The 26,667-nt window shown below is 49.5% G+C and overlaps 1 protein-coding gene across 14 annotated transcripts in view; it reads left to right on the plus strand.

Moving 5' to 3' along the window:
- The window catches only part of ATP2B2 (ATPase plasma membrane Ca2+ transporting 2), a 371,080-nt gene that overhangs the window by 233,477 nt on the left and 110,936 nt on the right, over positions 1-26,667 (plus strand). For 10 of the 14 annotated variants that reach the window (XM_049098570.1, XM_025449825.3, XM_049098564.1 and 7 more), the window contains one exon: positions 16,575-17,092. In XM_049098570.1, coding sequence (XP_048954527.1) covers positions 16,894-17,092 — 199 coding nt within the window. In that variant the 5' untranslated portion in view covers positions 16,575-16,893. Of the gene's footprint in view, positions 1-2,929; positions 3,046-8,801; positions 8,954-16,574; positions 17,093-26,667 lie in introns of all 14 variants that reach the window. The other 4 variants (XM_025449826.3, XM_025449855.3, XM_049098562.1 and 1 more) reach the window with 2 other exon arrangements.

Consider the following 26,667-nt stretch of genomic DNA (forward strand, 5'->3'; position numbering starts at 1 on the left):
GTCCAAGACTTATCACATATCAGCATGTGAGGGTCCCTTAGAAGCCATCTAGTCTGACCTCCTTATTTTATAGATGGAGAAACCAAGACCCAAGGGAAGACTGTTGAGCAGAGGCAGCTAATGGCAGACCTCCTAGGCAGACTTACCCAAGATTTATCCACCTATAGCCACAGGTGATCAGCCCTGGAGTTACAGGTTCTTGCAGGATACTGAGCCCAGATTGCCTTTTGGAGATACCATTCTCTGTAGGATCCACCACAGGGTCTTTGAACCTTAGTTTCCTACTTGGGAAATGGAAATAATCACTGGGCTCTTTGTGAACCTCGAACTGCAAACCATTTTATGAATACTCTTATAAAATGCCATTTTATCATCACCATCATTTTGTTCAGGGTGAACCCTAATGGCAGAGCTCCCTAAGAGTTGTGTCATGGTTTGTGGGTTCAGAGTTTCAGAGCTACCCTATAGAGACCCCCAGAGACAGTGACAAGGAATTTGTTACAGGTTGGCTTTCTCTTCTGTTCTGGAGCCTCTTTGGGTACCCTCTCTAGCTACCCACCCACCTCCCAAACTGGACAACTAAAATATTCTCAAGAAAGTAATAAAACTCTTTTCCATGACCCATGGCTTCACCAAACCCCAATACACACACACACATGGTCTAGTCTTATTTCTGATACACACACACTTTTTGCACACCTCAACAAATCCCCTCCTGTGATAGGCTCAAGCAGGCTTACACACATTCCATATACAACCACACACATACTCCACCATGCTCAGACACATACAGACACACATCTGTACATGCATGCCTGATTACACAGCCATGCATACATACACACATACATCTATACACTCGTGATCATGAACTTCCAGTAAAGAAGAGGGAGCAGGGTTATTCTACGTGAGTCAGAAAATATGTTTTAACTATAAACCTAAAAATAGTTGGCAAGAAGAAAATTTAACTATAAACCTAAAAATAGTTGGCAAGAAGAAAATTTCAGGTCAACCTAAAGAGCTCTATAACCACCAGCATTGGCACAGATTATCATGGAATGAGGGAGTGGGCTCCCTGTCAAGAGAGGCATGCAAGCATAGGCAGGACTTGACACAGGTATTATGAAGGGCCTTGGGCATCAGGAATTTTGACCTCTGAATCCCTTCTGGTCTCTGGATTCAAGTAAGCTCTGGGAATGAGAGCCTTTCTTGTTTTTCTGTTAAGCTTTGCAAATAATGGTGTCTGTTTGGTGGTGTCTGCTCTGAGGATGATCTGCCTGGGGTGGTAGTACAAGGCATGGTGGTCAGAGACTAGCTCCCTGTATCCCTAATGTCATGGGGTACCAGCCACTAGAGATGTTCACACCAGAGCCCCCCAAACCTGGCACCCTTTCATGCCAGGTCTGACCCTAGAGAGAGAGAAGGGTGGTGGTTCTGGCCTTGTCAGTCACTTGTAACAAGGAGTACAGGGTAGCAGAAGCCCTCATTTGGGCATTGCAATGCAGGGGTATCATATCAGGGCCTGAAATATCTAAAGAGGTAGGGAGTGAGTAAGGTGGACTGGAGAAAAACCCCTTGACATGCAATTGTATAAGACTTGAACCTAGCTTCTGACTGCATCTGAAACCCAAACCCAACTCCCATGGATTACACCCCACACAGAGGCCTCAGAGACTATATGACATGAGGCCTAGAATCTACGCCTGGATCAGTCCTCTGGGATCCCCCTCCTTTTTAGGAAGATCCCCAGAGCCATTGGGAACCCCAGGAGAGAAAGAAAAAGCAGAAGTGGCTGGAGAAGGACCTTTGGAAAGCAGAATAAGGTGATAAAAAGGCTGGGCCACCCTGGAGGAGAGGGAAACAGGCAGAACATGGCCCCCAGCCCCTGTAAGTCACCCCATCACCAGACCTGGAAAGAGGAGAGCAGATGACAAGCCCAGTAAAGCAGAGGGAGCAGAGGCTTTGCAGGCCATTGTGGAGGCCTGTTGGATGTGGATACCTTCAGGGTCCAAGATTGGGGTCTCCTGGGGCCTCTTGGGGCCTTGGAAGCACTTTGGCTTTTGAGCTCTTTAACTTTCTGATAGGACGTCAACCTTCTTAAGAAGCTAGAAGGGATGAGCCTTCTCTTGCTCAGGCAAGAGAAGGCTCAGGGCAAAAAAATGGGGAGGCTTCAGAGTGTCTTTTAGGCCTCCCAGGCCAGGTCTCAGGATTGGAGAAGTGACTGGCACTCAGGGAAAATCCTGCCCAAGGATGAAAGTGAAACTTATCCCTGGAGGATCCTCTAAATCAGAGGGATGGTTCAGTAGGGTGAGGCCATAGACCTGAGCCCAAATCTGCCAGCACCTGTTCTGTGGCCTTGGGCATTACCTTTCACCGTAGCACCTTGGTTTCCCCATGTGGAAATCATTCTCACTCTAGTTGATTGTGTGTCTCCCCCTGGCCAGGCTCTGGGCTGAGCCCTGTGCCCTGCCTGAACTCACATTATCTTCCCAACAACCCTGTAAGTGAGGCTGATTATCATTTCCATTTTAGAGATGCAGCAACTGAGGCCAGAGAGCTGCCTTGGTTTACCCAGTCATTCCATGATGGCAGAGTGAGGGTTCTAACACAGATGTCTCTGACTCTAAGCTCCAGAGGGATTCTGACCCTACTAAGTAGGAGTCAAATGAAAAGTGGCTTAAGAATCCATAGAAGGAAGGAGATTTGGGGGACAGGAGGAAATTCACAAGAGGAGATGACTCTAGGGTTTGTGGATCTAGGGACCCAAACATGAGGTAGAATGCAACAGGCAAGGAAGAGAGAACATTCCAGGTAGGGATCCCAGCCATGCAACATGTGCAGGTAGGGCTGCTGCAGAAGCTGCGATAACGGGGATAAAGGGAAGCCAAGCTATACACACCTGCCATGGCTTTTCTTACTTTCATTTCAGGGCTCGGAGCATCAGCAGTAGGCCTGTGGCTCTGCGCAGCTTCAGTGAGGCTGGGGTCCCCTGGGCCTGTGTCCCCTGGGAGGCTGCATTTGCATCTGTCCCCGTGCAGATGGTTGGTGAGTGCAGCTAGCAGCCCCCACCCCCACCCGCACCCCCTTCTGTCACTGGGACTAGGCTGCTCGGGGAGCGTGGTGCAGCATTATTTTTAGAAGTGGCACCATCTGTTCAAGGTGCCGGGCGGATTCTGTTCATCTCTGCAGTGGCCAGGACAGCCATGCCAAGTCAGGGGAAGAGCTGCAGAGCTGGCTGGCTGGGATGGTCACTAATCCGTATGCTAGCCTAAGAGATTCTTCAGGCCCTTGGAATGTAGGATTCTGGGAGCTGTGGTCTGGGGCTGCCAGTGGGGTGACTCTGGAGCCAGAGCAGCCAACACAAAGGACAAGTTCAGCATAGAGGGGTGTCTAATGCGCCCATGCACCCCACATGGTCCCCAGGCCTACCTCCTGGAAGATTCTGAATGCCCTACCCTTGACCTTCTCCCTGGCCTCTAGCTCTGTGTGGAGAATGGCCAGACTGTAAGGATCCTCTGTGTAGCACTGGTGTGTCAGAGAACACAGCCTTGACCAATGTAATCCAGAAGCACTGGGACTTCTCCTCACTGGAACTCAAACACTTCAGTGTGTCCCACTGCCTGAGATAATCCCCTACCCAGAGCTTCTGAGTCATTGCAGGAAGGAGTTAGGCTATTGATTGTGAACAGGGATTCTGACAGCAGACTGCCTGAGTTTAGATCAACAGTTATGACCCTGGGCAACCTCCTTAACTTGGCATAGCCTTTGTTTGCTCATCTGTAAAATGGGATGCTAGCAGCAGCTACTTCATAGGATTTAGCTGCAAATATACCAATATGATGCCTGTAAGGCTGTGGCATACTGTGGAGATGCATTCAGCACCAGCTCTCACTACCATCTGGCTGACCAGTTTCCACTTTTCAAATGCAGCCTACACTCTAAGATTCATTGTCCCCAGTGTCTTTCCATAGTCAGATTGATTTCTCAGTAATAGAGCCAGCCTTGGTGGAGGTTGGTCCTGTGCTGGAGGCTGGGGAGGCCCTGTTCTCAGAGAGTCATGGTCTAGCAAGGGAGGCAAGCTGGCAAAACACACCCCAAGACTGAGGATAGAGAATACAAAGTCAAGGAATGAATTGCTCGTGATGGGCAGGCTTTGGGAAAGGGTCTGAAATTTGAAGCAGAAGATTAATAGAGAACTTCACAAAGAAATTGGTATATGGGGCTGCGCCCTGAAGAGGAAAGTTTGGATTAATGGAAAGGCAGGTGCAGACAATCCAGGGTAAAGAGAACAGTGAATGCAAAGGGTGGGAGGCAGGAACATGCATTAGTTGTTCAGAAAATGCAAAGAGTCGCCTTAGACCAGAGGCCAGGCTGGCTCCAAGCCAATCAGGCAGGATCCCGGATGCCATGGTCATGAATATGTTTTTTTAAATAGGTACCAGGAGGGGTGCCTGGGTGGCTCAGTCATTTGAGCATCTGACTCTTGATTTTGGCTCGGGTCACAATCTTAGGGTTGTGAAATCAAGCCCTGTATAGGGCTCCACACTCAGCAAGGAGTCTGCTTCTCAATCTTCTCTCCTTCCCTCTGCTGTTCATTCTCTCTCTCTCTCTCTCTCTCTCTCTCTCTCTCTCTCTCTCTCTCTCTCTTTCTCAAACAAATAAATCTTTTTTAAAAAATAGGTATCAGGACCCAGCAATGGTTTTTAATCCAGAGAGTGGTGTGCTCAAATCCAAGAGGCAACATCTCATGGTAGTTTTAGAGACAGGCAAGTCCTAAAGTATGCCTAGTTCTGCCAATCCTTAGCTATGTGACCTTGGGAATGATGTTATTTCAACTCTCAAGCTTTGGTTTCCCATATGTAAAATAGGCATAATAATGCTACTTCTGGGGTTACTGTGGGATATATACATTAAGAGCCAGTTCAGCTCCTGACATTTGGAAACCACTCAGTAAATAAGAGTCACCACCAGCATCATTTGGGGGAGAGTAAAGTCCAGTTGGGAGGCTGCGGATGAGGACCTTGAACTAGTGTCAGGAACTGTGGTGGCAAGGAAGAGAACGGAGCCCAAGCCCTTACCCCACTGCTCCCTAGGTCTGGGCACCTGATTGGTCAAGAGTCAAGGGTGACTCTGATAGTCAACTCTGGGACCCAAGAGGGTGCTTTAGATGTCATAAGTGGCTCAGGGGTCACATAAGGAAGAGAACATTAGGAGAATCTGAATACCTGAAGGATCTTCAGAAGAGCCATTTGGCAGTCAAAGAAGATTAGTGCTAGAGCTTGGGAGAAAGGGCAAGGTAGAAATGTAGGTTTGGGAACCACTTATGTTAGGATGAAAGTTGATACCAGGTGGATAGCATTGCCCAGGGAGAGTGGATCATTAAGAGCATCAAGAGCAGGACCACAAGAAAAGGCTCCAGTCCAAAGTTGGCCCAAAACAGAAGTCATGCAGACCCCCTGGACAGAATTGGTTGCAGAAACCATAGGAGAATGGGAAGAAAGGGTGAGGGCCATGAACAAGGCAAAGTTTGAAGACTAAAGGGGGCACTGGAGTTGACTAGTAGGAGTTGTCTCCAGAAGCCACCTAGCTGGAAGTGGCATTTGGAAAGGCAGAGAGAGACAAGAGGTGATTTTGAGGCAGGAGCTGGGCCACAAGAACAGGGCAGCATTCTAGAACCCAGAACTGGGAGAGGGTTGGCTATAAGAGCAAGAGAGCTAAAAAAAAATGGGCTGGAATGAGAACCCCAAAATGCTAGGGCAGTGTGACTCCACCACCAGCCTGATTCATCTTTGCAGGCTTAGGGCTATGAATCTGTGCTTCAAGTAGCTCTCAAGTGATGCCAACACAGGTGGCCCTAAGGGAATCACACTTGGAGCCGCCCTGTTCTGGGGTCCCCAAGCTCCACCCAGAGAAAGTTGTATCAGAAAAGAGAGAAGACCTTGGCCACAGGGGAGGCAGCTCCTTCTCTCAACTACTCCTCTAGCTTCCTGGCCTTTTGATTCACCTCCTTCAGTTTTGAGGCAAAGTCAGTGGCCTGAGATCTCTAGCTTTTCACCAAGAAGACTCCAAGGGAGATAACCTGGGCTGAGGCAAGGAAGGCAGTGAGTGCACAGTCACCAAACTGGAGCAGCTCTGCTTCAGCCTATAAGACTGGCCACAATAGTGAGACATAGAATCTAAAAAATACCCCCACACATACACCCACACATACACCAGTCCCTGCCAGTGCCTGCATCATTCTGACTCCCCTCATCCTTTGAATCCAGGAGCCCTTCTTTCTGCTTTTTTCACCCCTCTCCATTAGTTCTGTTTCCTGGCCTCTGCATTCTCAGTCCACATAGAATGACTTTCCTAGCTTTAGCTTCCTTATTCTCTGATCTGGACCCCAAAGGACTCACACAACTATTCAGAAGTAATCTCCCAACTTAAGCTCATCCCCTGGCAGGTCTGTGGGTGAATACCACACCCTGCAGAAGAAAAAATTTAACAAAGTCAGATAGAGATGCCACCACTTAAATATGGTCCCAGCAGGAACCAGAGGCAGAAGACCAGGTGTAATGCAAAAGAATGGATCACTAATGATGAGATTTCTGGCATCAGTGACAGATGGCACTGATAAGCCAAGGTGGGTCTTCTGCATATGCACATAAATGGCCCCTGAGTGGCCCTTTGCACAGGATCATTTTCTTGGCTCAGGCCTGCTCACTGGGACACCTCATTGCCTGACAACCTGGCTTTACACATCAGCACCAAACCACTGGGGTCACCTCCCCATGCCTGCTCATAGAACTCATGGAAAAAACCCTGTTCTCTCCCCATGCACCCACACCCAGAACCTCAGGCTTTCCAATCCCACTCTCCATTGGTCAGCACTACAGTCTTGGATAGCTCCCGGGGGCACGTATAACCTTTGCTCTGCGTCAGCAGCATAGCACATGGACAGCTCCTTGGCACGTGGTCCTTAAAGCCCACCCCAAATCCCCAGTCAGCACCATTGCCTCTGGAACAGCTCCCAGTGGAAACCGTTCATCAGCGCCTGTTCTTGTCCTCCCCCTGGGGTGGCGGGGGCTGTCAGTCAGCACCCTGGCCACAGGGAGAACACTCACTCCCAGCCTCTGCTGGTGGGTCAGCCTGCTGGAGAGAGGAGGCCTGTGATTATCAGGTTTCCTGACCTCAGCCACCCAAACCCTCCCCACCTCCGTCTGTCTGTCAGCACTGCATCACCAGACACAAGCCTGAAGAATCACCAAGCAGCTGGTGATCTGTTGTGTGTGGCCAGAGCACTGAACAAGCCAAACTCTGCACTTCCCTATAGGAGGCCAGAGAAAAGGGCAGGAGCCTGGTCTGGTGAAGGATGTTAGTGAGGGGGGCAGGCTTAAGAGCATATGTATTTCTGAGACCTGGCGCTGCCACTCCCTAACCAAGGACCTTACACCAATAAGTGCAACAGTCTCTTTTTCTGTTTTCTCCTTTGTAAGTGGGAGTGCCACCAGCCCTTGCGTCATATGGTTGTTGTGAAAGACTAAATGAGATAACAAACATAAAGTGCACAGAACAGTGCTTGGCATGTAGTAGGTATGATCTAAGTGTTGCTGTTATCATGATTTTTTGTCCTTCTTTCAGGCCTCTGCTTGTAATGCATAGGAACAGAACAGAGAGAAGGAGGCAGGTGAAAACAGGAGAGGACAAAAGAAACTACAGCCAGTTAGGATCTGGATGCTGGGGCAGTTAGGGCTGCAAAAAGGGCCTTAAGGAGTTCAATATATCTGTAGGAAGAGTTGCACAGGGTGAATGATGAGTCTGGGGAGGTGGCCAAAGCATTTGGCTGAAACCAGAGAACACTGTCCAAAGCAGTTGGTCTATCCCAGGTAGAGCCACCATCCCCAACCTTCTCACTGCATGTCCCATCTTGCAGCCCAAAGTAAAGTCTCACCCAACACTTTTCTACCTCAGCTAGGTTTTCTGCCTCCATCTGCTAGTGACTTTGCTGTTTTAGCTTTATCAGAAAACTCTCAAAGATTTTTTTTAAGGGAAGACTTCTAAACAAGGAGCACAAAAAGAATACAAATCTTGAAAGGCAAACACTGCTCTGCAGAGACCCAAGATCCGGCAGGAGATGTCAGTGGTAGCAAATGAATTCTGATCAGCTTGTGACTCCCAGGTTCTATGGCATTTCTCTTTTCTTTGGCCTACAACTGGGTGGCCACTTCTGCTGGGGATGACAGTGGGATGGTAGAGAGGCCCACATCAGTGTGTATACCCTTTGAAGCAAGTATCACGTGAAAGGAGCATCTCAAAGGATGGCACTAAGTAAGATGTCCCTTTGAAACTGAGCATCTGTCCAACCTCCCCACTTACTTATAGAAAAGGAAACTGAGGCACATGGGAGAAAGCACTGGTCCAAGGCCATACTGTGAATTGGTGAAAGGTAATGGGACACAGAGAAAAAAAAAACAGAGACTTTGAACTTGAACAACCAAACTTAAACTATGCCAGATCCTACCCATGTAGCCTTGGCCATCTGTAACATCTCTGAACCCCAGCTTTCTCACCTGTAAGGAAGGGACAGTAACACTATGCAGCCCGTGGAAGCATTTGCTAGCAATCACTGTTAATAGTAATGGTCAAGCCAAGATCGGGACCCAGAAGATCTGATTCCCAGGCAAGTGCCATTTGGGTTGCATCATCCCAAAATCTGAAGCAAAAGTTGTAAGGAATTGTTTTTTTTTTTTTTTTTTTTTTTTTTTTTATGTTTCTTTTTTTTTTTTTTTTTTTTTTTAATTTTTATTTATTTATTATAGTCACAGAGAGAGAGAGAGAGGCAGAGACACAGGCAGAGGGAGAAGCAGGCTCCATGCACCGGGAGCCCGACGTGGGATTCGATCCCGGGTCTCCAGGATCGCGCCCTGGGCCAAAGGCAGGCGCCAAACCGCTGCGCCACCCAGGGATCCCTGTAAGGAATTGTTTGACTCAGCCTGCAGATTCTGATCATGGGGTTACTGGGGCCCTTTGTGGCAGAGTGAGCAGACTGAAAACAGCAAGAAGGAGGGTCTGAGCATCTCTCTTGCCCTCCTCAGAATCCCAGTGCCCAGGACAGGTGCACCTCCTCAGAGTTATTGGGTGGGTAGATGGATAAACAGATGGAAGGTTGGAGAGGTATACAGACAGATGGATGGACAGCTGAAGAATGAATGGATGGATGGAAAGGGTGGATGGAATGCAGGGTGGATGAGTGAGTACATGAGGAGCCTATAGGACCAGAAACTGGGTTTTTCCTACCATCTACCATTGACAGTTCCTCTGGACAACAGGGGATAGTGCAGGGAGTTAACCCTAGTGGGCAGCTAAGAGCTGAACTGACCCTCCCTCAGGCCAGATAACAGGAGGATGAGAAGCTATGCAAGAAACCATAGGTCCCTAACAGCCCACCCCCTGGCCCTGATTCTGCCATCTGTGCCTTCAAGGCTGATGCGTGGCTGTTTCTGTGGGATTTTTTTTTTTTTTTTTTTTTTTTTTTAGATTTTCCTTTTCTGGTTAACAGGATAGGAGTTTTCTAAAAATAGCACTAAATTCACTTCTGAGGTATTCATTTTCAATTCCCTTCCTCTTTCTTCATTCTCTCTCCCCAACTGTGAGAATTCCAAGCTGAATTTATCATTGTCAAATTTGATGCACACTCGTGCATGCATGCATACACAGACACATATACCGTGGGGTTTGCACACTAACAGACAGACATGGATACAGACATCTCTGCCTCAATCACACTCACAGACACACACTCATGCTGACATACTCCAGGAAACCCTGCACAGCAAGCTATGTCCATCAGGGTCACTTACTCTAAGTATACATCTGCTGACACACCACAGGGACCCTCTAACACACACACATACATGAAGTCACTTCCAGGCCCACCTCCAACACCGACATTCTCACATTCCTTCTGACTCAGGTGTGCCCCCAGACTGTGTACTGGCTGTGCTGAATGTCCACCATAACACACTCACACTGACCCTGACTCACATTGACATGCACACTCACACTCACATAGTCACTCCAGGTCCATCAGGCTCTCTCCTTCTCATATACATGCACACACATAAAGGACATTCTGTCTCCCAGAGGGACTATGACTTTCCAGATGAGGCTGAAGGAGAAGCAGTTGTCCCTCTGCCCCCAGCTGCCTGGCTGAGTTCTCCCATTTCCCTGGGACAGCAGCAAGGAGGAAGGTTCCCATCAGCAGGGCAGGGAGGCCCTACACTGAAAGGTCATAATTTCTATCTAGGAAAGGAAAGAAAAGGTCCTGGCCCAAGGGAACTAGTTAGTTGGGCCCAGAGCAGAGGGAGACTAACCATACAAGCTAGGACCCTCCCCAGCCTCCAGAGCAGTGCTAGTGGCATTGTGGCTAATGTACAGTTGGTCTGAGTTCTGAGCTAAGGGACACAGTGTGAGGGACAACATGGGTGAGCAGAGGACAGAGGCAGGGAGTAAGTTAAGTTAGCATTGTAAGAACAGTCACCATTTACCACGGTCTTCCTCTGTGCCAGGAATTGGGCTAAGACCTATCTTGATTAGTCCTCACAAAACCCTATGAAGTAGGCTGTCTAGTTGGCTCTTTTCAGGGAGGAGGAAAATGAGACCCAAGGAGGAGTTCAGAGCCTTGTCCAAGCCACAAAACTATCAAATGGCAGCACTAGGCATCACCCAAGATCTCCAAATGGGACCTAGGTCCCTCACATCTGTCATTGGTACTACTGACAATTCAGAGGAAAGGGGAACTTTAAAAATACGTATTAAGGTGGCATTTAAATTCAGCATATCTTAAAACAGAAGGGTTTTGCATCCGAAAGCTATTTTTAGCAGATATTTAATTTGTAATTGTCCCAGCTCCCATCCTTCAGTTAGGATTGAAAAAGCTGTTGGTTTGGGGTTTTGGTGGTTTGTTTTTTTTTTTTTTTTTTTAATCCTTCCTTCAAAAGATAGATTCCTTCTTTGTTAAATTAACTCAAAAAAAAAAAAAACAAAAAAACAAAAAAACATTGCTCCTTCCTCTGCCAGCATCCCTTCTGGCAAAGACTTTTTATTAAGGCGCCACTAACCTATTCTTGAGTCATTGAAATGTAACAATACAGTCATTTAAATGCTAATAAGATGAAACCAAAATGCATAAATCTAATATTATCAGAACATTCTCCTGGATTCTGAAGGGCCTGCTGCATCACAGCCTGAAGGGACCCCAGAGCACTCGTCCAATTCCTTCACTTTCCACATGGGGAAACTGAGTCCCAGGAAGAAAAAGGGTATGGCCAAGGTCATGCAGCTAGAGCTTAGAAAACAGAGAAGGGCTTTTCAGTGGCTTTGACCCCAATTGACTGTGTGACCCCTGATATGTTGCTTAACCTCTCTGGACCCTGGCTATCTGCCCTACCCAGGCAGATGTCTCAGTTAGCTCAGGCTGCTATAACAGAATACCATAGACTGAGTGGCTTAAACAACAGAAATTTGTTTCTCATATGTCTAGAGGCCAAGAAATCCAAGATTGAGGTACTGGCAGATTCAGTTCCTAATGAGAGCCCTCTTCCTGGCTTACAGATGGCTGTCTTCTCACTGTGTTTTCCCATGGCTGAGAAAGATGATTTCTCTCATGTCTCCTCAGAAGAACATGAATCCCATTCAGGAAAGCTCCACCCTCATGGCCTAAGCACCTCCCAAAGGCTCCGCCTCCTAATAGGGGTGCACGGAGAATAGGGCTTCCACATACGAATTTCATGGGACACATTCAGTCCATACCAGCCTGTGTGCCCATTGTTTTGGTCAGAGATGACTGCCATGTTGAGTGCTGGCTGCAAATGAATCTCATCACAACCATGAGAGAGGTGCACTTGCTAATAACAGGGTGGGAGGGGGTCAGGAAGAGGTACGGAAACCAGGGTTGTAGAGTGTCTGTTCCGGGCCAGGAGCCACACTGAAAGCCCAAGATCTCCAAATGGGACCTAGGTCCCTCACATCTGTCATCGGTACTACTGACAATTCAGAGGAAAGGGGAACTTTAAAAATATGTATTAAGGTGGCATTTAAATTCAGCATATCTTAAAACAGAAGGGTTTTGCATCCGAAAGCAGCTCCCATCCTTCAGTTAGGATTGAAAAAGCTGTTGGTTCAGCTTTTTCAAAGGTATCAGTGAGTCCTCACAATAACCTGTAAGACAGGTAGGTCGACTCCACTTTGCAGATGAGCCCCAGTGAGGCTAAGTGACTTCTCCAAGGTCACACAGCTCATTCAATCCCTCAGCCTTAGACCACTGAGTCATGTGGCTTTCGCAGGAGGCAGCGAGAGGATCAGAGTCTGGTGGGCTTCGGCTAAGAAGATGGCTGCCTGCCACAACATTAGCCTCCCGCCCGTGTGTCATTACAACAAAGAGAAACTGGGAAGTGGAGGGCGGGGGATGTATCTCAAACTGATTCTAATATCTTTTCAGACCCCAGCAAACCTGTAACATAGATGGAATAGGAACCACTACTCCATTTTTTCGATGGGGAAATAAGGTTTCAGGACCTGTCTAAAGTCATGCCTCCAGGGACAGATGACCCAAAGACTGATCCATTCATTCACCAAGCACTTAGTGAGTGCTCTCTGAATGCCAGGCACCATACTAGATACAAAACAGAACATGGCTACCACCCACACAGAGCTCTTAGGCTCCAGAGGAAGGGAGACCACTAAGTGGGTCCAATCAATAAAGTGTGATGTGCAGTATGATACCAAAGACATCTGGAGTTGGGAGCATTTACACAGTCTTGGTTGGTCAGGGAAGGCCCCCCAAGAAAAGCACACCGTGCTGAATAGGACAGGCCATTGTCAAGGCGGGGAAGGCCCAGATAGTGGAGAGTGCCCTATGACAGATACGATTCTACACAAGCTAGCAGGGCTTCAGTTCTGTCTGCCAGAAAATCATTTGTGTGGTATCATACAGGTGCTTCTGTGCCAGTGGATTCATACTCTCGGATCAAGCAAATCCCACAGTCAGTTCAAGTACCAAAGTGAGCTCTGCAAGTTAGGACAAACCAAGGTGCCCAGAACATGGGTGGTCTCATGCATGCACCCATGAGACGCAGGAGCAGGGGACGAGGGGGTGGGGGGAAGAGCTGCATCACAAGAGGTAGCCGTGATGAGAAATCCCAAAGAAGAGCGTTTTGTTTTGTTTTGTTTTGTTTTGTTTTCAAAGAAGGGAGTTAAAGATCAATCACCTACAGAAGCAGACTTCTGATTTTTAACTAATTTTGTTATCCCAGAATTGCATCCCTCCAAACATCAGATCCCTTCCTGCACCTTTGACTGTGTCCCTCCCAACCCTTTAGTAGCAGAGAATTGTATATTTGAGTTTCTTTTCTGTTCATCTTTTAGCTTAAATCCTGCTTAACTTACATGGGAAAGAAATACTCCCTACTCATACTGAGATGAAAAATCTTTCCTGATACCCTGGCCCAGATAAGATATTCCTTCTCTGGATATCTATAGCAACTGTCACTCCTCATCATGGCAAACCCATCATATTGTAGAAGTCACTCATTTAATTACCCCTCCTCCCCACTGCCAGCTTCTGGAGGGCAGGAACTATGTCTGGATCATCTAGTGCCTGGCACAGAGTAGGTGCCCCAAAACACAATTATTGAATGGATGATTGGATGGATGGATGGATGGATGGATGGACAGATAGGTAGATGGGTAGATAGATGGTTGAAGATCATCGTTCATCTTAATATAATAGTTAAGATCTCCAGTAGTCCATTAGCTCATGCCTACTATTTTGATTGTAAATATAATTACTGCTAACAATTCTCGTAGCCTGTGCTGCCCAAGATGTAATTATCAGTGCCTGTAAGCCATGGCACAGGTAGCAGGGAGACACACAAAAAACAGCACCTCGGGTCTAGAAAATTGCTTGTGGTTTGCAAAGCACTTGCATTCACAGACAGCACTTCATTTATGCATCCTAAGAACCCCATGAGAGAGATTCACAGGGGAGGCAGCAGTGTCCTAATGAAGGGTGTGGCTCTGGATCCAGATTGCCTGAGTTCAAATCCCAGCTCTGGCACTCACTACGTGACCTTGGGCAAGTCGCTTCACCTCTCTTGGCCTCAGCTTTCTCATGTGTTATATGGGAATAACAAGACTACCTATCCCACAAAGTGCCTGTATGGATTGATAATAATCACAATAATTACTGAATGTTTCCCATGTGCTTGGTTCAGTTCTAAATATTTTGCATGAAACAACTCATTTAAGCCTCATAATACCTATGAGGTAAATACTATTATTCCCCCTCCCTTTTTTATGAAATGAAACTAAAATTTGTTCGCTTTACATTCTACTGGGAGGTGGAGGGGCTAGAATTTGAACCCAGAGATATAGTTTCTAGAGCCCCTGTAGTTAACCTCTATGGCATCTCTACCAAGGCATCCTTGGTCCCTTCCTTACCTGCTCCTCATAGGGATGCACTGTTGGGGTCAAAACTAATGGGTTTTGGGGTGGTGTATGCTCAGATGGCCAAGGACCATGAGTGCTCCTATAGGACTAGGGGTGGGACACCCCCCCCCCCCCCGCAAGCACACTCTTTCTCTGGTTTCTTGTGTCTCTGCTTGCAGCATCAATATATTCCACTCTATAAGATGCTTATTGCTCTCGGGGTAAGAATTGGGCTTCCTACTGCATCCTTGAGTGAAGGTGCCCTCCTGTAAGGCACAACAGCTTTCTCCTGTGGCTCCAGCACCCCCTGACCCATGGCTGGGAAGCCCCATAACCCAGGTAGAAACACAGTGAATTTGAACATGATTTATAATGATTTCCCAATCATTTGGAAGGTAGCAAAAGGACAGGGGACAATGATTATTATTTTACAGATGAGGAAACAAAGCCTTGGAAAAATGAAGGTAGGGACTTGCCCAGGGATTTGGGAGGACTTGGGTCTGAACCCAGGTTGCTCTGACTCAAGAGCCTATCTTGTTCACTGCCATCAAGCACCTTTCACCCATGAGACCCTGCTCTCCAGAGAGTAAGGAGGGAGCGCCCCCTAGGGGAAGGGGAAAAGGCACCAGGCTGGGAATCCAGAGGCCAGCCCACCTCCGGACTCTCTCCCCTCTTGCTCAGTGTGGCTCTGGACAAGTTCCTTTCCATCTCTGAACTTCCAGTTCCTTACTGGGAAAATGAAATGGACTCTAAAATGCCTCCAGCACTTTTTTGCAAGAAGGAAAGGACAATGAAGCAAAGAGATGGGGAGGGAACAAGGGGAAGGAGTTGGAGCTGGGAGGGTGGGGCTCAATCCCATCTTCCTCCCCTCCCCCCCAACCTTCCCACTTACTGTCCCAGACCTAGGATAGCCAGCTGTCTGTGCCTACTGGGTGGGGCCAGTCCCCATGCCAGGCCCAGCCAAGCTCAGCAGAGGCCTTTTGTCACCCAACGCTTGCCGGGGACCTTGGCCACCGGTGTTGGGTGTCGGGGTGGATTGGATTCTCTCCTGGCAGCCCCGCAGATGCCACACTTCTGCAAGGGTGGCCGGGCGGGCCGGCAGGGAGAAGCCGGAGCTCCCTCCTCCTTCTCCTCCTCCTCCAGGACTCCCCAAGGGACATCCTGGCTGCTATCTGTGGTGCTGAACTGTGGGGGCCCCCAGGTGAGGGCTCCATGGACCCCAGGTCATGCTGGGGGCGGGGGGGGGGGGGGTGGGCGCGGGGGCGGGAGCGGCAATGGGCTGGACGCTGGGGCTCAGTGATGTCCTGGTGAATATGCATGAGCTGATTCCTCTGGCCAGGCCAAGGGCCTTGATTAATGTGGTTGGGTACAGCAGGTGAAGGTGGGCAGCTTTCTCCCATTCCCATGCCTGTGAAACTAAAGTGAGGACAACAACATGTAAGCAGATGTAGGTGGCACAGATGGAAAAAGCATAAATGCTGGGGAGCCTGGGGGGTATTACTTAGGGGGTATTACTTACTGCACTGGGGATAGTGTTATGCTCCAGATTGTGAGAGCCTGGTGTGTGTGTAAACAAGACTCAGAGCACAGGTATTTTTGAGGAGAGGGGGTGGGAATGTTAAGATGTATTCCTAGAAGTCTGACTGTGTGTGATAGTGTTTATGGAGGGAAGAGGGGTGTCCACCAGGGTGTGTGGGAAGTGGGACTCATGTATTGGCTTGTGTGTATGGTGGTGGGGTGGGCCCTAAAAGTAGGAAGGTTGGGTGTTGCAGAGCACCCTGAGCTGTGTATGTCAGCGGGTGTGTGTGCACCAGGGCACATGTCATGAAGTCAGTGTGTTAAATATTTAGCGAGTTATGGTGTATTATGGGGGTCCATCAGGCTATGTCCCAGGGGTGGTATATTGTAGAGTGCCCAGGTGGGCTCTAGTATATTTGGATACACAGTGAGTGCTGGTGTGTTATGGGGTATGTGTGTATGTAGTGGGTATTATTTGGGATGGTTTGTGTGTGTACAAACATACAGAGCCTGGGCCTTCCTGAGCACCTGTCCCATGAAGTCTCCAGTGCCTGACCCTTGTCACCACTCTGTGCTTGTCTCCACAGGAGCCACCACCCCTGACCATGTAGATGCCAGCTCCAGGGAGCAGCATGGGCCCCACTGAATGGAGACTCCTGGGTCTGCAGCCCTGAGCCCCTCTGGCCCCTGGACGTTGCCCCGTGCCCAGGGATACACCTTGAAGCTCACCACCGCTGTCTCCAGCCCACCTCAACCACCTCCCCCTCCTGGAACCCAAAGTCGGCCACCAGGAGCCACAGTCATCCAGTGAGGTTGTGCTAAGGACAGTCACACGGAGCCATCGCCCAGCAGTCTCTTGTCCAGCGCTGACTCTCGGGCCCACCCCGAACAGGGACTGGAGCAAACATGGGTGACATGACCAACAGCGATTTTTACTCCAAAAACCAAAGAAATGAGTCGAGCCATGGGGGTGAGTTTGGGTGCACAATGGAAGAGCTCCGCTCTCTCATGGAGCTACGGGGCACCGAGGCTGTGGTCAAGATCAAAGAGACTTATGGTGACACTGAAGCCATCTGCCGGCGCCTCAAAACCTCACCTGTGGAAGGTAGGCGTGGGAGACTTGAACACAGTGCTTGGATTTAGGATCCAGCCACCCAGCCCCTGGCTTCCCTTCCCCAGGCCCAGAGAGCCCCCTCATCTGGGTATAAGCATGAGACCACAACATTGCCACCGTGTGTTCAAATCCAGCTCCACAACCCATGTCACCAGCCTGGGTTGTGTCCAGCTGTCCCAAATCCAAGCTCTGATGCTGACTCCCTAGATCTCTGGGGCAGCCACAGGCTGTGGAGCTGCTAGAGGATGGGCAAGCAGGAAGCTGGGCCGTTAGGGGAGAGGGGACAGATGCCTGATTGTGTCTTTCTTTGGAGATGGGTGTGGGGGTTTTTTGTAACTGCCAAAATGAGCAGACCTAGCATCTCAGGAGAGAGACGGTTTCACCTTCAGGGAGCTCTGCTGAAGGGGACCAAAGCCAGGTCATCTGCTATTGGGCAGAAGGAAGAGGAAGAGGAATCCTGTCCTGCTCCTCTATATACATCTAGTGCCCAGTCTGGTACCTGGAATGGAAGAGGGTGGAGCAGTTCAGACTGCTGAGCAGCCAAATACAGCACATAATCCAGCCCAAGTGTAGCAGGGATCCCACAGCTCAGAGGAGGGTGAGGCAGGCAGGCAGACAAGGTCAGAGAAGGCTTCCAGGAGAAGAAGGCACTTGAACTTGGCTATGGAGGAAAGAGAAGGAAAAGCATGTAGCATGGCAGCATTTCTTTGATGGAATCCCACAGGATGCCAGGACCTGCAAAAAGGTAGGTATTATGCAGAAAGTCAAGGAGACTTGGTTTTCTCATGTTTGTGGTGGAAGGAATAATAAGAGCTCTAAAAATTGCTCTGCTGCCTGGCAGCCATGTTGCTTTGGGACCTTTTGTTTGACCCCACTGGGCCTTGGTTTCCTAATTTTTCCTGAGGACCAGATGAGAGTTCTGATGGGAAAGATCTCTGAGAAGGAGGAAAGCCCGTAGCAGGATTAACCAGAGCCCCTGCTGCATTGGTCCCTAGAAGGATCTCCTGGGGTGCAGGTTAGAGCTGGAAGGGGTTTGGGGAGAGGCAGAGGAGCATAATGCTACAATCCTAGCCCTGCCATTTACCCACTGTGGAATTCTGGGCAAGGTATCAACCTCTCCATGCCTCAGTCTCCTCATATGTAAAATGGGGATAAAAATAGTGACTGTCTCATAGGGTGGTGAGGACAAAGTGAAGTAGTTTAGAACAATGCCTGGCCCATAAATAGTGCTATGTGTTAGGATTCAGGCCCACAGACTAAACACCTCCATTTCCCCATCAGTAAAATAGGTTGTGAACATTGAATGAGATTAGGCCAAGTGCCCAGTGTCTAAGTCTCAATAAATCTCAAGTCTTGTTGCTGTTGTTTTCATTATGGTTATCATAACTCTGGAAGTAGCAGTCATGTTCTCTGGAAAGGGTGGAATCTGACCTTTCTGGAATGCTAGCCAATGTCCATGAATGGTGTGATGCTTTTTACTGGGCTGTTTTGCATTCTTATTACACGTGTTCCTAGAAGCAGGTGTTGCTACCCCCATTGCACAGATGAGAAGCATGAGGGCTCGAGGTCACCACACTTCCACATCAGAGCAGGCTTTGAACACAGCTGCCTTGGACACCATCCTCAGATGTGTCTTCATGCCTGAGCCAAGCATGTACACCTGGGAACAGTCCTCTTAAGGTGCCTTCTGTCTGGCAAGTGCCTGAGTAGTTTGGGGCCACCAGGGAACTTTTCTTTATCCTCACTCGTGTTCAGCCCTCATGCCCTATTTGGCCCTCTTCTGGCTTCAACAAATGCTTGGTCCTCCAGCCCTGGCCCCCAGCTTAAAAGCCACATGGTCTAGGGCTGGGCCGGCTCCAGGCGGGGCCTCAGGTTGGCTGTTCCCAACACCCTGTGCCCCTGGTCTGCTGACATGAGCAAGGAGCCGGCCTCTGAGTCACACTACAGGAAACTGCTCCAGGCCACGCATAAATTAGCCTTCCTCTTCACATGCAGCTAATTTTAGGCAAAAAGATCTCTGCAAGTGATAGAGGAGGGTTGACACCATGAGAAACCAACTCCTACCTGGGGTACCACCTCCTGCCACCACAGGCCAGGGGCTCAGCTACCACCTTTTCCCCAAAGGCCTGACTCTGCTGATGACCAGGGGGTAGACCTGGCTCCCTGTAGGCCAGGGGTGGCCCACGTCTCCAATCTTGGCATCATTACTTCCCTCTTCTCCTGTTGGTTCCATTCCACTCTGGCAACGTCCTGCTCTCCATGCCTTCCACTGCTTCCTTTCCTTCCACACCCTTCCAGCATAGAACTGTAGAGCCCAAGACCCAGGTTTAAATCCTGATCTGCTTACTTTTCAAGGGACACACAAAGAATTCAATTAACTTCTCTGAGCCTCAGTTGCCTTGTTTGTGAAATGGGAGTGACAATGCTATCTACCTCATGGGGATGTTATGAATATGAAATTAGATAATCCACATGAAGGGCTTCATGTGGTGTACGGCGTACCCTAGACACTTCTGAAATGATGTTCATTATCATTGTAATTATTAGAGCCAAATAGTTCTCTTTTGTTTAAAGATTTTATTTATTTATTCATGAGAGACACAGGTAGAGGCAGAGACACAGGCAGAGAGAGAAGCAGGCTACCTGTGGGGACCCTGATGTGGGACTCGATCCCAGGACCCTGGGATCACACCCTGGGCCGAAGGCAGACGCTCAACTACTGAGCCACCCAGGCATCCCTAGCCAATTTTTTCGTATAAAAAAATAACATCCATGGGCTCTGTCCCCATGAAAGAAATAGGCAATTAAATAAGATGGTACCTGGGCACCTGGGTGGTTGGTTGGGCATCTGACTCTTAGTTTCAACCCAGGTCTGATCTTGGAGCCCTGAGATAGAGGCCTGGGCTGGGCTCTGTGCTTGGTGGGAGGCTGCTTAAGTTCCCCCCCCCCCCGCCTTTTCTCTCCTCCTCCTTCCCTCTCCCATTCTCCAAAATGAATAAATAACTTAAATAAATAAATAAGATGGTACCAAACAAAAGGTCAATATGCTACCAGAGAAGGCTTCCCAGAGCAGGCTGCTTTGCGATGAGTTTGGAAAGATGGGTGATAGGTATTGGGGTGGCCCATGAGGCCCCAGAGGCAGGAGCTGTTTGTCATTCTCTGCTGTGTCCTCAGCACCTGGTACAATGCCTGAGGGCTCAAACAAATATTCACAGAAAGAGGCGAGGGAGACAGAAGAGGTAGGGGATGCCCCTGGTGCCTCTCCCTTGTATGTGATGGAAGGCTGCAGCCAAGGGACCAGACACAGGACACTGTGTCACCCATGGAACAATTGGCTTCAATTCCCAATGCTCAAGAGAGGCACCGCCCTGAGCCACTTGGCACACATGCCCCCAGTCCTCCACCTCCTGACAACTGCACCTCAGGCTGTCAGAAGGGGCCACTCATACAGGTCCTGCTGGGTGCTCCCTGCATTGTGTGTCTCCTGGTGGGGGACAGAGGGGAACAAAAGAGGTAGAGCAGCAGCAGGGGGGTGGGAACTGGATACTGGCATGTTGTGAAACGGAACCTCCGGTTAATTTTGTATGAATCCTGCAGCCTGCCCAGGTGGAGGCGAGAGTGGGGCTGAGGAAGGAGAGGAGAGTGGATCCTGGGGACGAAGGTGCCTCGTCTTGCATAAACACGATGTTAAACCAGAAGGCCTCTTGGAACCCAGCAGGGCCTGTGTCATCATCCACAGAGGCTCCACCAGCTGGGTACAGGGGAGGGTGTGAAGGCAGCATGTGTTTTAAGTGTCTCTGGGCCCCAGGCCCAGGCTATGGGTGGGTGGGTGGAGGGGGTCCTCTGTCTGTCATGATGCTCTATTTCTCCATGTGCTCTATCTCCCCAAGCATCGCTGGGGCCAGGAGAGGTTGATGGGGAAGCCAAGGCAGCCACAGATCCAGCAATGTCGTAGGCAGGGGAAGGTTGGGAACTGCTAAGATACAGCGTCCACATGGGGAATTCATGACCCGAGATGCACAAGAACGCCTCTCACCGGGGTCTTCGGGTAAAGTGGCCCATGCTCCATCTTAGAAGCCAGGACTTTTCAGATGTGAAGTCTGGAAGAGAGAAGTTCATCAAAATATATGAGGCTGAGGAAATGTAGCTGCCTTCTCAGACACATGCAGGGGTGGAGAAGGGAAAGGCATATACGCTAGAGGGGTGTTCTGGCCTCGCCTCTGTCACCAAGCAGGCTCATGACCATGGACAAGATACTTAGACTCCCAGGACCTATATTCTTATCTGTGAAATGGGACTCGTCTACTTCAACCTCTGCCATTTGGAGACAGTGAGTTGAAAAACCCTTTGAAAGTTTTCTACAAAAGAATCATTTTCCAGTATTCACTGAGTATTTTCTATCCATTTTCTATTTGATAGAAACTCATCTCAAACTGGCTTATGCAAAAAAGGGATTCTCTGGCTTGTGCAACTGAAAGGTGCCAGGACAGTCCTGGCCTCAGGCAAGGCTGGATCCGGGGGGCCTCCAGCGCTGTAGGAGGGCTTTGTCCATCCCTGTCTTGCTACCTGTCACCTGCTGTCTTCCCTGCTGGCCTCATTCTCAGGCAGGCCCTCCCCCTGTTAGCTTCAGGCTAATACCCTCCCCTCCTGCCCCCCCAGTCTCTCCCCCCACAGCAACCAAAGGCACCTCTTTCCTCATTGTCCCCTCCCCTAAATCCCAGAGCAAACTCTCATTGGGCCACCTGGAATCACGTGGGCATTCCTGACCCAATTCCTGTGGCTAGGGGATGGGATGGGCTGTTAGGTCAGACCCGGGGGTCCCACGCTCATCCCAGAGGGGTGCAGGTCAGTCTGCCCAGGCTACACGGAGGCTGTGGGAGGGAGAGGAAGATGGAAGCACAAGCCACACATGCTTGTGGGCCTCCTATGTGGAAGGCCCCTCTGTGTGCTGGGGGAGGGCGTGGGCAAAGAGCAGGGGTGCTCTTGCCCATGGGGAGAGTTTGGCCTGGATAGGGAGAAAGGGTAGCTGAGAAGTGAAGGCAGGTTCAGGAGCACCAAATATGCAGTGCTCATAGCCAAACCACAGCACTGTTAACATTTACACCGGTGCAGCAGGTGTAGCTGGGACCATCCACAGGAAGTAGGTACATGACGAGTGTCCCTGCAGGGACGTGGCCACCTCAGTGTCATGGTCAAATCGTGGCTGCACTGCTTATCCTGCTGTGGAACACTGGACCCCTTGTGCCTCGGTTTCCTCACGTGCAACGTGGGACAACAACGGTACCTCTTTCTTAGGGTTCCTGTGAGGATCCAAGTTGTATGCATAAAGCACTTGGTACCTGGCATGTGGCAGGTGCTATTTTGCTGTGAGCTGTTATTATTCTATGCTGAGGATTCTCTGTGTGACTTTAGGGACAAGCTGGGTTTAAATTATCAGAGAAGAGAAACGCAGCTTATCTGAGCAGATCAGTGGGCTCAAGCAACACACATGAGTCTGTGGGTTAAAAGAAAATCTGATTTGCAATGCTTATACACCCCCCACTGCCATCACCAGGAAAAACAAATCCCTTAAAAGCAGTAGCTTTCTGTGAAAGTCTGATGAATCACGTGTGGATGTTTTCCAGAATGCCATCACATCTTTCTGAATCATCAATAAAATAAACCCACATGTTGATTGATACATGCTGTCCATTTTCCCAGGCTGGGGCAGCAGAATGTGTGCTAGGCACAGTTCTGCAGGCCTGGGGGTGGCCAGAAGAATACAGAACAGTTAGCGAAATGACCTGACCCAACGCTGACCAAAGGGCTTCTGGGTAGATTCCAGCAAGACTACACAGACTTCTTGTTCTCTGAACAGTGCTGTTCGGCCTCCTGGGTATTTTGTGCAGTCAGGCCCCCAGAGAGGGAGTGGAGGCTCTAAGTAGTCATGAGGAGCATTTACAGGTGGGCTTCACACTATGCAGACCCACTGCAGAAAGCCCACATCCCAGAACTACCCAGTGGCTATAATTTACTGTGTGCCAACTCTCAGGGCCCGGCCTCATGTGGTCCTGACAGCAGCCCCTTGAATAGAACACAAACGCTTTGCAGAGAAAGGAGGCCCTAATTCATCTATGTGCTGCAGAATAAATATGCACTAAACACTAAGTGCCTAAATTTGCTCAAGAATGCAAAGAGCATTGACTTTGAGTCCCAACTCCACCATGGAGGGCTTTGAACAAGTCATTGCATCCCCCTGAGCCTCGGTGTCCCCATTTATAAAGGGCATGATCATAATGCCCACCTCCCAGAACCCATGGATACAGGTGTTCAGTGAGTGTCCCATTGCTTCCCCTGCTTTGGTCATGCCAGATGGAGATGTAGGCTGACAAGGCTGACACATATTCACTTGTTGAACACTTATGTATTGCACACTTACAATGGCTTCAGCCACATTGCTCTTCTGGGAAGAGATGTCCTGCATGCTGCTCAGGAACAGTGTTTGTGTGATGTGGCTGTATGCAAGACCGATGGGAAAGCCAAAACAGGGATAGGCCTTCCAGAACATTCCCTGTCCATCCAAGGACCAGCAGCAAGGAGAGGGGGGATGTCAGACAGGAGGCAACTCCAAAGTCACAGAAGCAGGCAAGAGCCAGTAGGAAAGGACAGCCAGGGGCAGGGCCAGGGCCTCAGTCCTGCCAGGGGGGAGGAGGGAGGAGCCCCTCCTGAACCCCTCCCCATCCAGAGCGCCCTAAAGATTTCCAGGAAAGGGGGGGTGCAGAGCTGGGTTGTAAACTCCCCTGCCCTGAAGACTCTCCCAGTCTAGCTATGTTGCCAGTTACAGCTGTGACCCTAGAGATTCGTTAACTCATATTGAATGCTTGCAGACCAGGCTCTTGCTGAGGATCCATGGAACTACCTTATTTCATCTTCTCAAACAGGAATTGTTCATATCCGCAGCTTCCAGATGAGGAAATTGAGGCTCAGAGCAGCACTAGTAATAGGAGGTCCAGCCAGGATTGGTCCCCAGGCAGGCTGGCTCCTGAACATGCACACATAATCTCTTTAATCTACTGCCTCCTGCTGACAAAAATAACTCTACAGCCAGAGGGAGTGTACTGAAGGTCATAGGAGGAGGCAATCCGACCCATGCCTGACTGGAGACAAATACAGGACAGGCTTTCTCTGAGCTAGGTCTCAAAGGACAGGGAGGAGCTGAATATGCAGAGATGGGAAGGGAAGCACACTCTTAGTGAAGGAAACAGCATGAGCAAAGGCCCTGAGGCAAGACCTGGGATGTCCATGGGAAGAAATGAGGAATTCATTGTGCTTGCAGCCTAGGATGTATCGCAAAGGGCAGAGAACTCCAGCCCACAGACTAGGGATTGATTTCTGTGGACTGTGACTTTTAGTTGGCTTCTTCATGCTGTGTTGCAGACTCAGCTTAGGTAATAGGTATTTATATTTATCTGTGCTGTCCCTGAGAGTGTGAAATAGGCATGAGGTGGGGTGGAGTGGAGGGAGGGAGAGTACAGCCCCTCTCCGTGGGCCAAAAGAGCCCAAGAACTTGCTGAGTGCAGGGAAACTGAGGGTTTGGAAAGGTGGTTCTCATTCTGGGGTTCCACAGAGCTGCCCCAGGGGACAAGGAGATAAGTAGATAAAGCTCTTGGCTTCCTGCCCCACCATGTACCAAAGCAGCTCTTTTTTTTTTTTTTTTTAATCTGTTTTGCATGCTGAAGCATCTGGTAAGATTTTTTTTTAACAAAGAGTCTTAAAAAATAAAAGCAAAATTTTGAAAACGCTTGAGGAGATTGGAGGAAGGCAGTAAACCAGAGTATCTAAAAGCCTGGGTTGGGGCCTCCGTTTTTACATCTGAAGAATGGAGCAGGTGGCAGCCAGCCCCCAGGGCCCCCACCAATCGGTGACTCCATGAGAAAATACCCACAGTGGGGCCCCAGGAGAGGAATGTCTGGCCTCACGGGTTGGGACCCCAGGGAGCGCAGGGAAAGGGCACTCAGCCCACTGACCTGTGTTGGCAGACACACTGAGCTGCAGATCGCCCCAACTTTGGCCCTTTTTAACTGAGACCCTCTAAAGGCTGTGTACCCCACCCCGCAATTCTAGGCCTCATTCTCCCCATCTGGAAAATAAAGAGCATGGATGTGTCAGGTGATCTCTGAGGCTCCTCCAGGCTTAGACATTCTAGAATTCTAAATGCACTGCCTCAGCGCCCCTAGCAGTATAGACATCAGACTGGCCAAAGAGTGGCTGACTCACAGCCAGACCCCAGTTCCCTCTTCTCCTTGGAAGACAGTGGCCTTGAATCCTGGGAGTGTTGCTGAGGCTCCACCCCAGCCTTTCCACAGCCTTGCCTGCGCCCCCTCACCCCAGCCCCAGCCCAGCCCTTCCCTACCAGACGGTTTCCAAGTCCTACACACTGGCCTCCAAAGACCGTGGGCATTCCCTGGCAAAAGTTCTCTGGCCCCCAGAAGCCCAAGGGCCTTGACACCTGTTTCTGATGATGTTGCCTCCCTGAGTCTTGATCTGCTCATCTGCCAAGTGGGCCGAGGGGTGAGAGATGCTGCTCAGTAACTGTAGGCAGGACCGTCTAGGGTGTTTGGGCAACCTCAGCGGTCCACCCAGCCTGGTTCCCACAAGGCTTGAGAGAGCTGAAGCAGCCTCTCCCTCCAGACCCGCCTGTCACATGAGAGGCCCAGTTATCTATACAGGCCCCCCTCACCGCACAATGATTATCTTACTCCTCCTGGCGCAACCCGGGCCTCTGCTGTAGTTTCAGACCTAGAGTTATTTATAGTCAGTGGAAATTAGTGCCTCAGCTGATAGTTCCCTAGTACCCCCTGCCAGCATCGGCCTCCACCCCAAAGTCAGGCCCCCTAGAAATGTTCGTGGTCCCAGAAAATGATCCCAGGGACTATTTCTGAACAGCAAAGACTCTGCTCTTTCTGTGGGACATCTTTGGACAAGATGCCATGGAGTTGAGAGGTAGAAATGAGCCCATCTAGCTGAAGAATCTGGGAAGGTTTCATGGAGGAAGCAGTATTTGAGCAAGATGTTGAAGGATAGGCAGGATTTGTAATGGAGAAGAGCACTCCTGGTAGAGAGAATGGTGTGGACAGAAGCGATAAAAAAGCAGAAGCAAAGCAAAAGATGTGCAAAAGGAAGAGCCATTCATTCCATTTGGCTGGAGCTTGGGGAGGAAGCAACTAGAAGTCGTGATAATAATTAAGGGTAACTGAACATTGTAGATCTTCCAGACACCATCCTGGGAGCTTTACATACACCATTCATTACCTCATCTAATCCTCCCAGCAACCCTATGAGGGAGGCACTGGGATTACCCCCCTTTTTAACAAATGAGGAAACTCAGCCACAGAGAAGTTAAATCACTTGCCCATAGTCACACAGCCAATGGGTACAAGATCTAGGATTCAAATACCAGCAGGCAACCCTAGAGCCCATATTATGCACCTCTATAACAGGATCTGAACGTTGAGCCAAAGGTTTGGGCTAAAATTAAGAGACAGGAAGGAGCCCCTGAGGGTTCTTGAGCAGAGGAACGCTGTGCT

This window comes from Canis lupus, chromosome 20 (assembly GCF_003254725.2).
Source record: "Canis lupus dingo isolate Sandy chromosome 20, ASM325472v2, whole genome shotgun sequence".
Classification (NCBI taxonomy): Eukaryota; Metazoa; Chordata; class Mammalia; order Carnivora; family Canidae; genus Canis; species Canis lupus.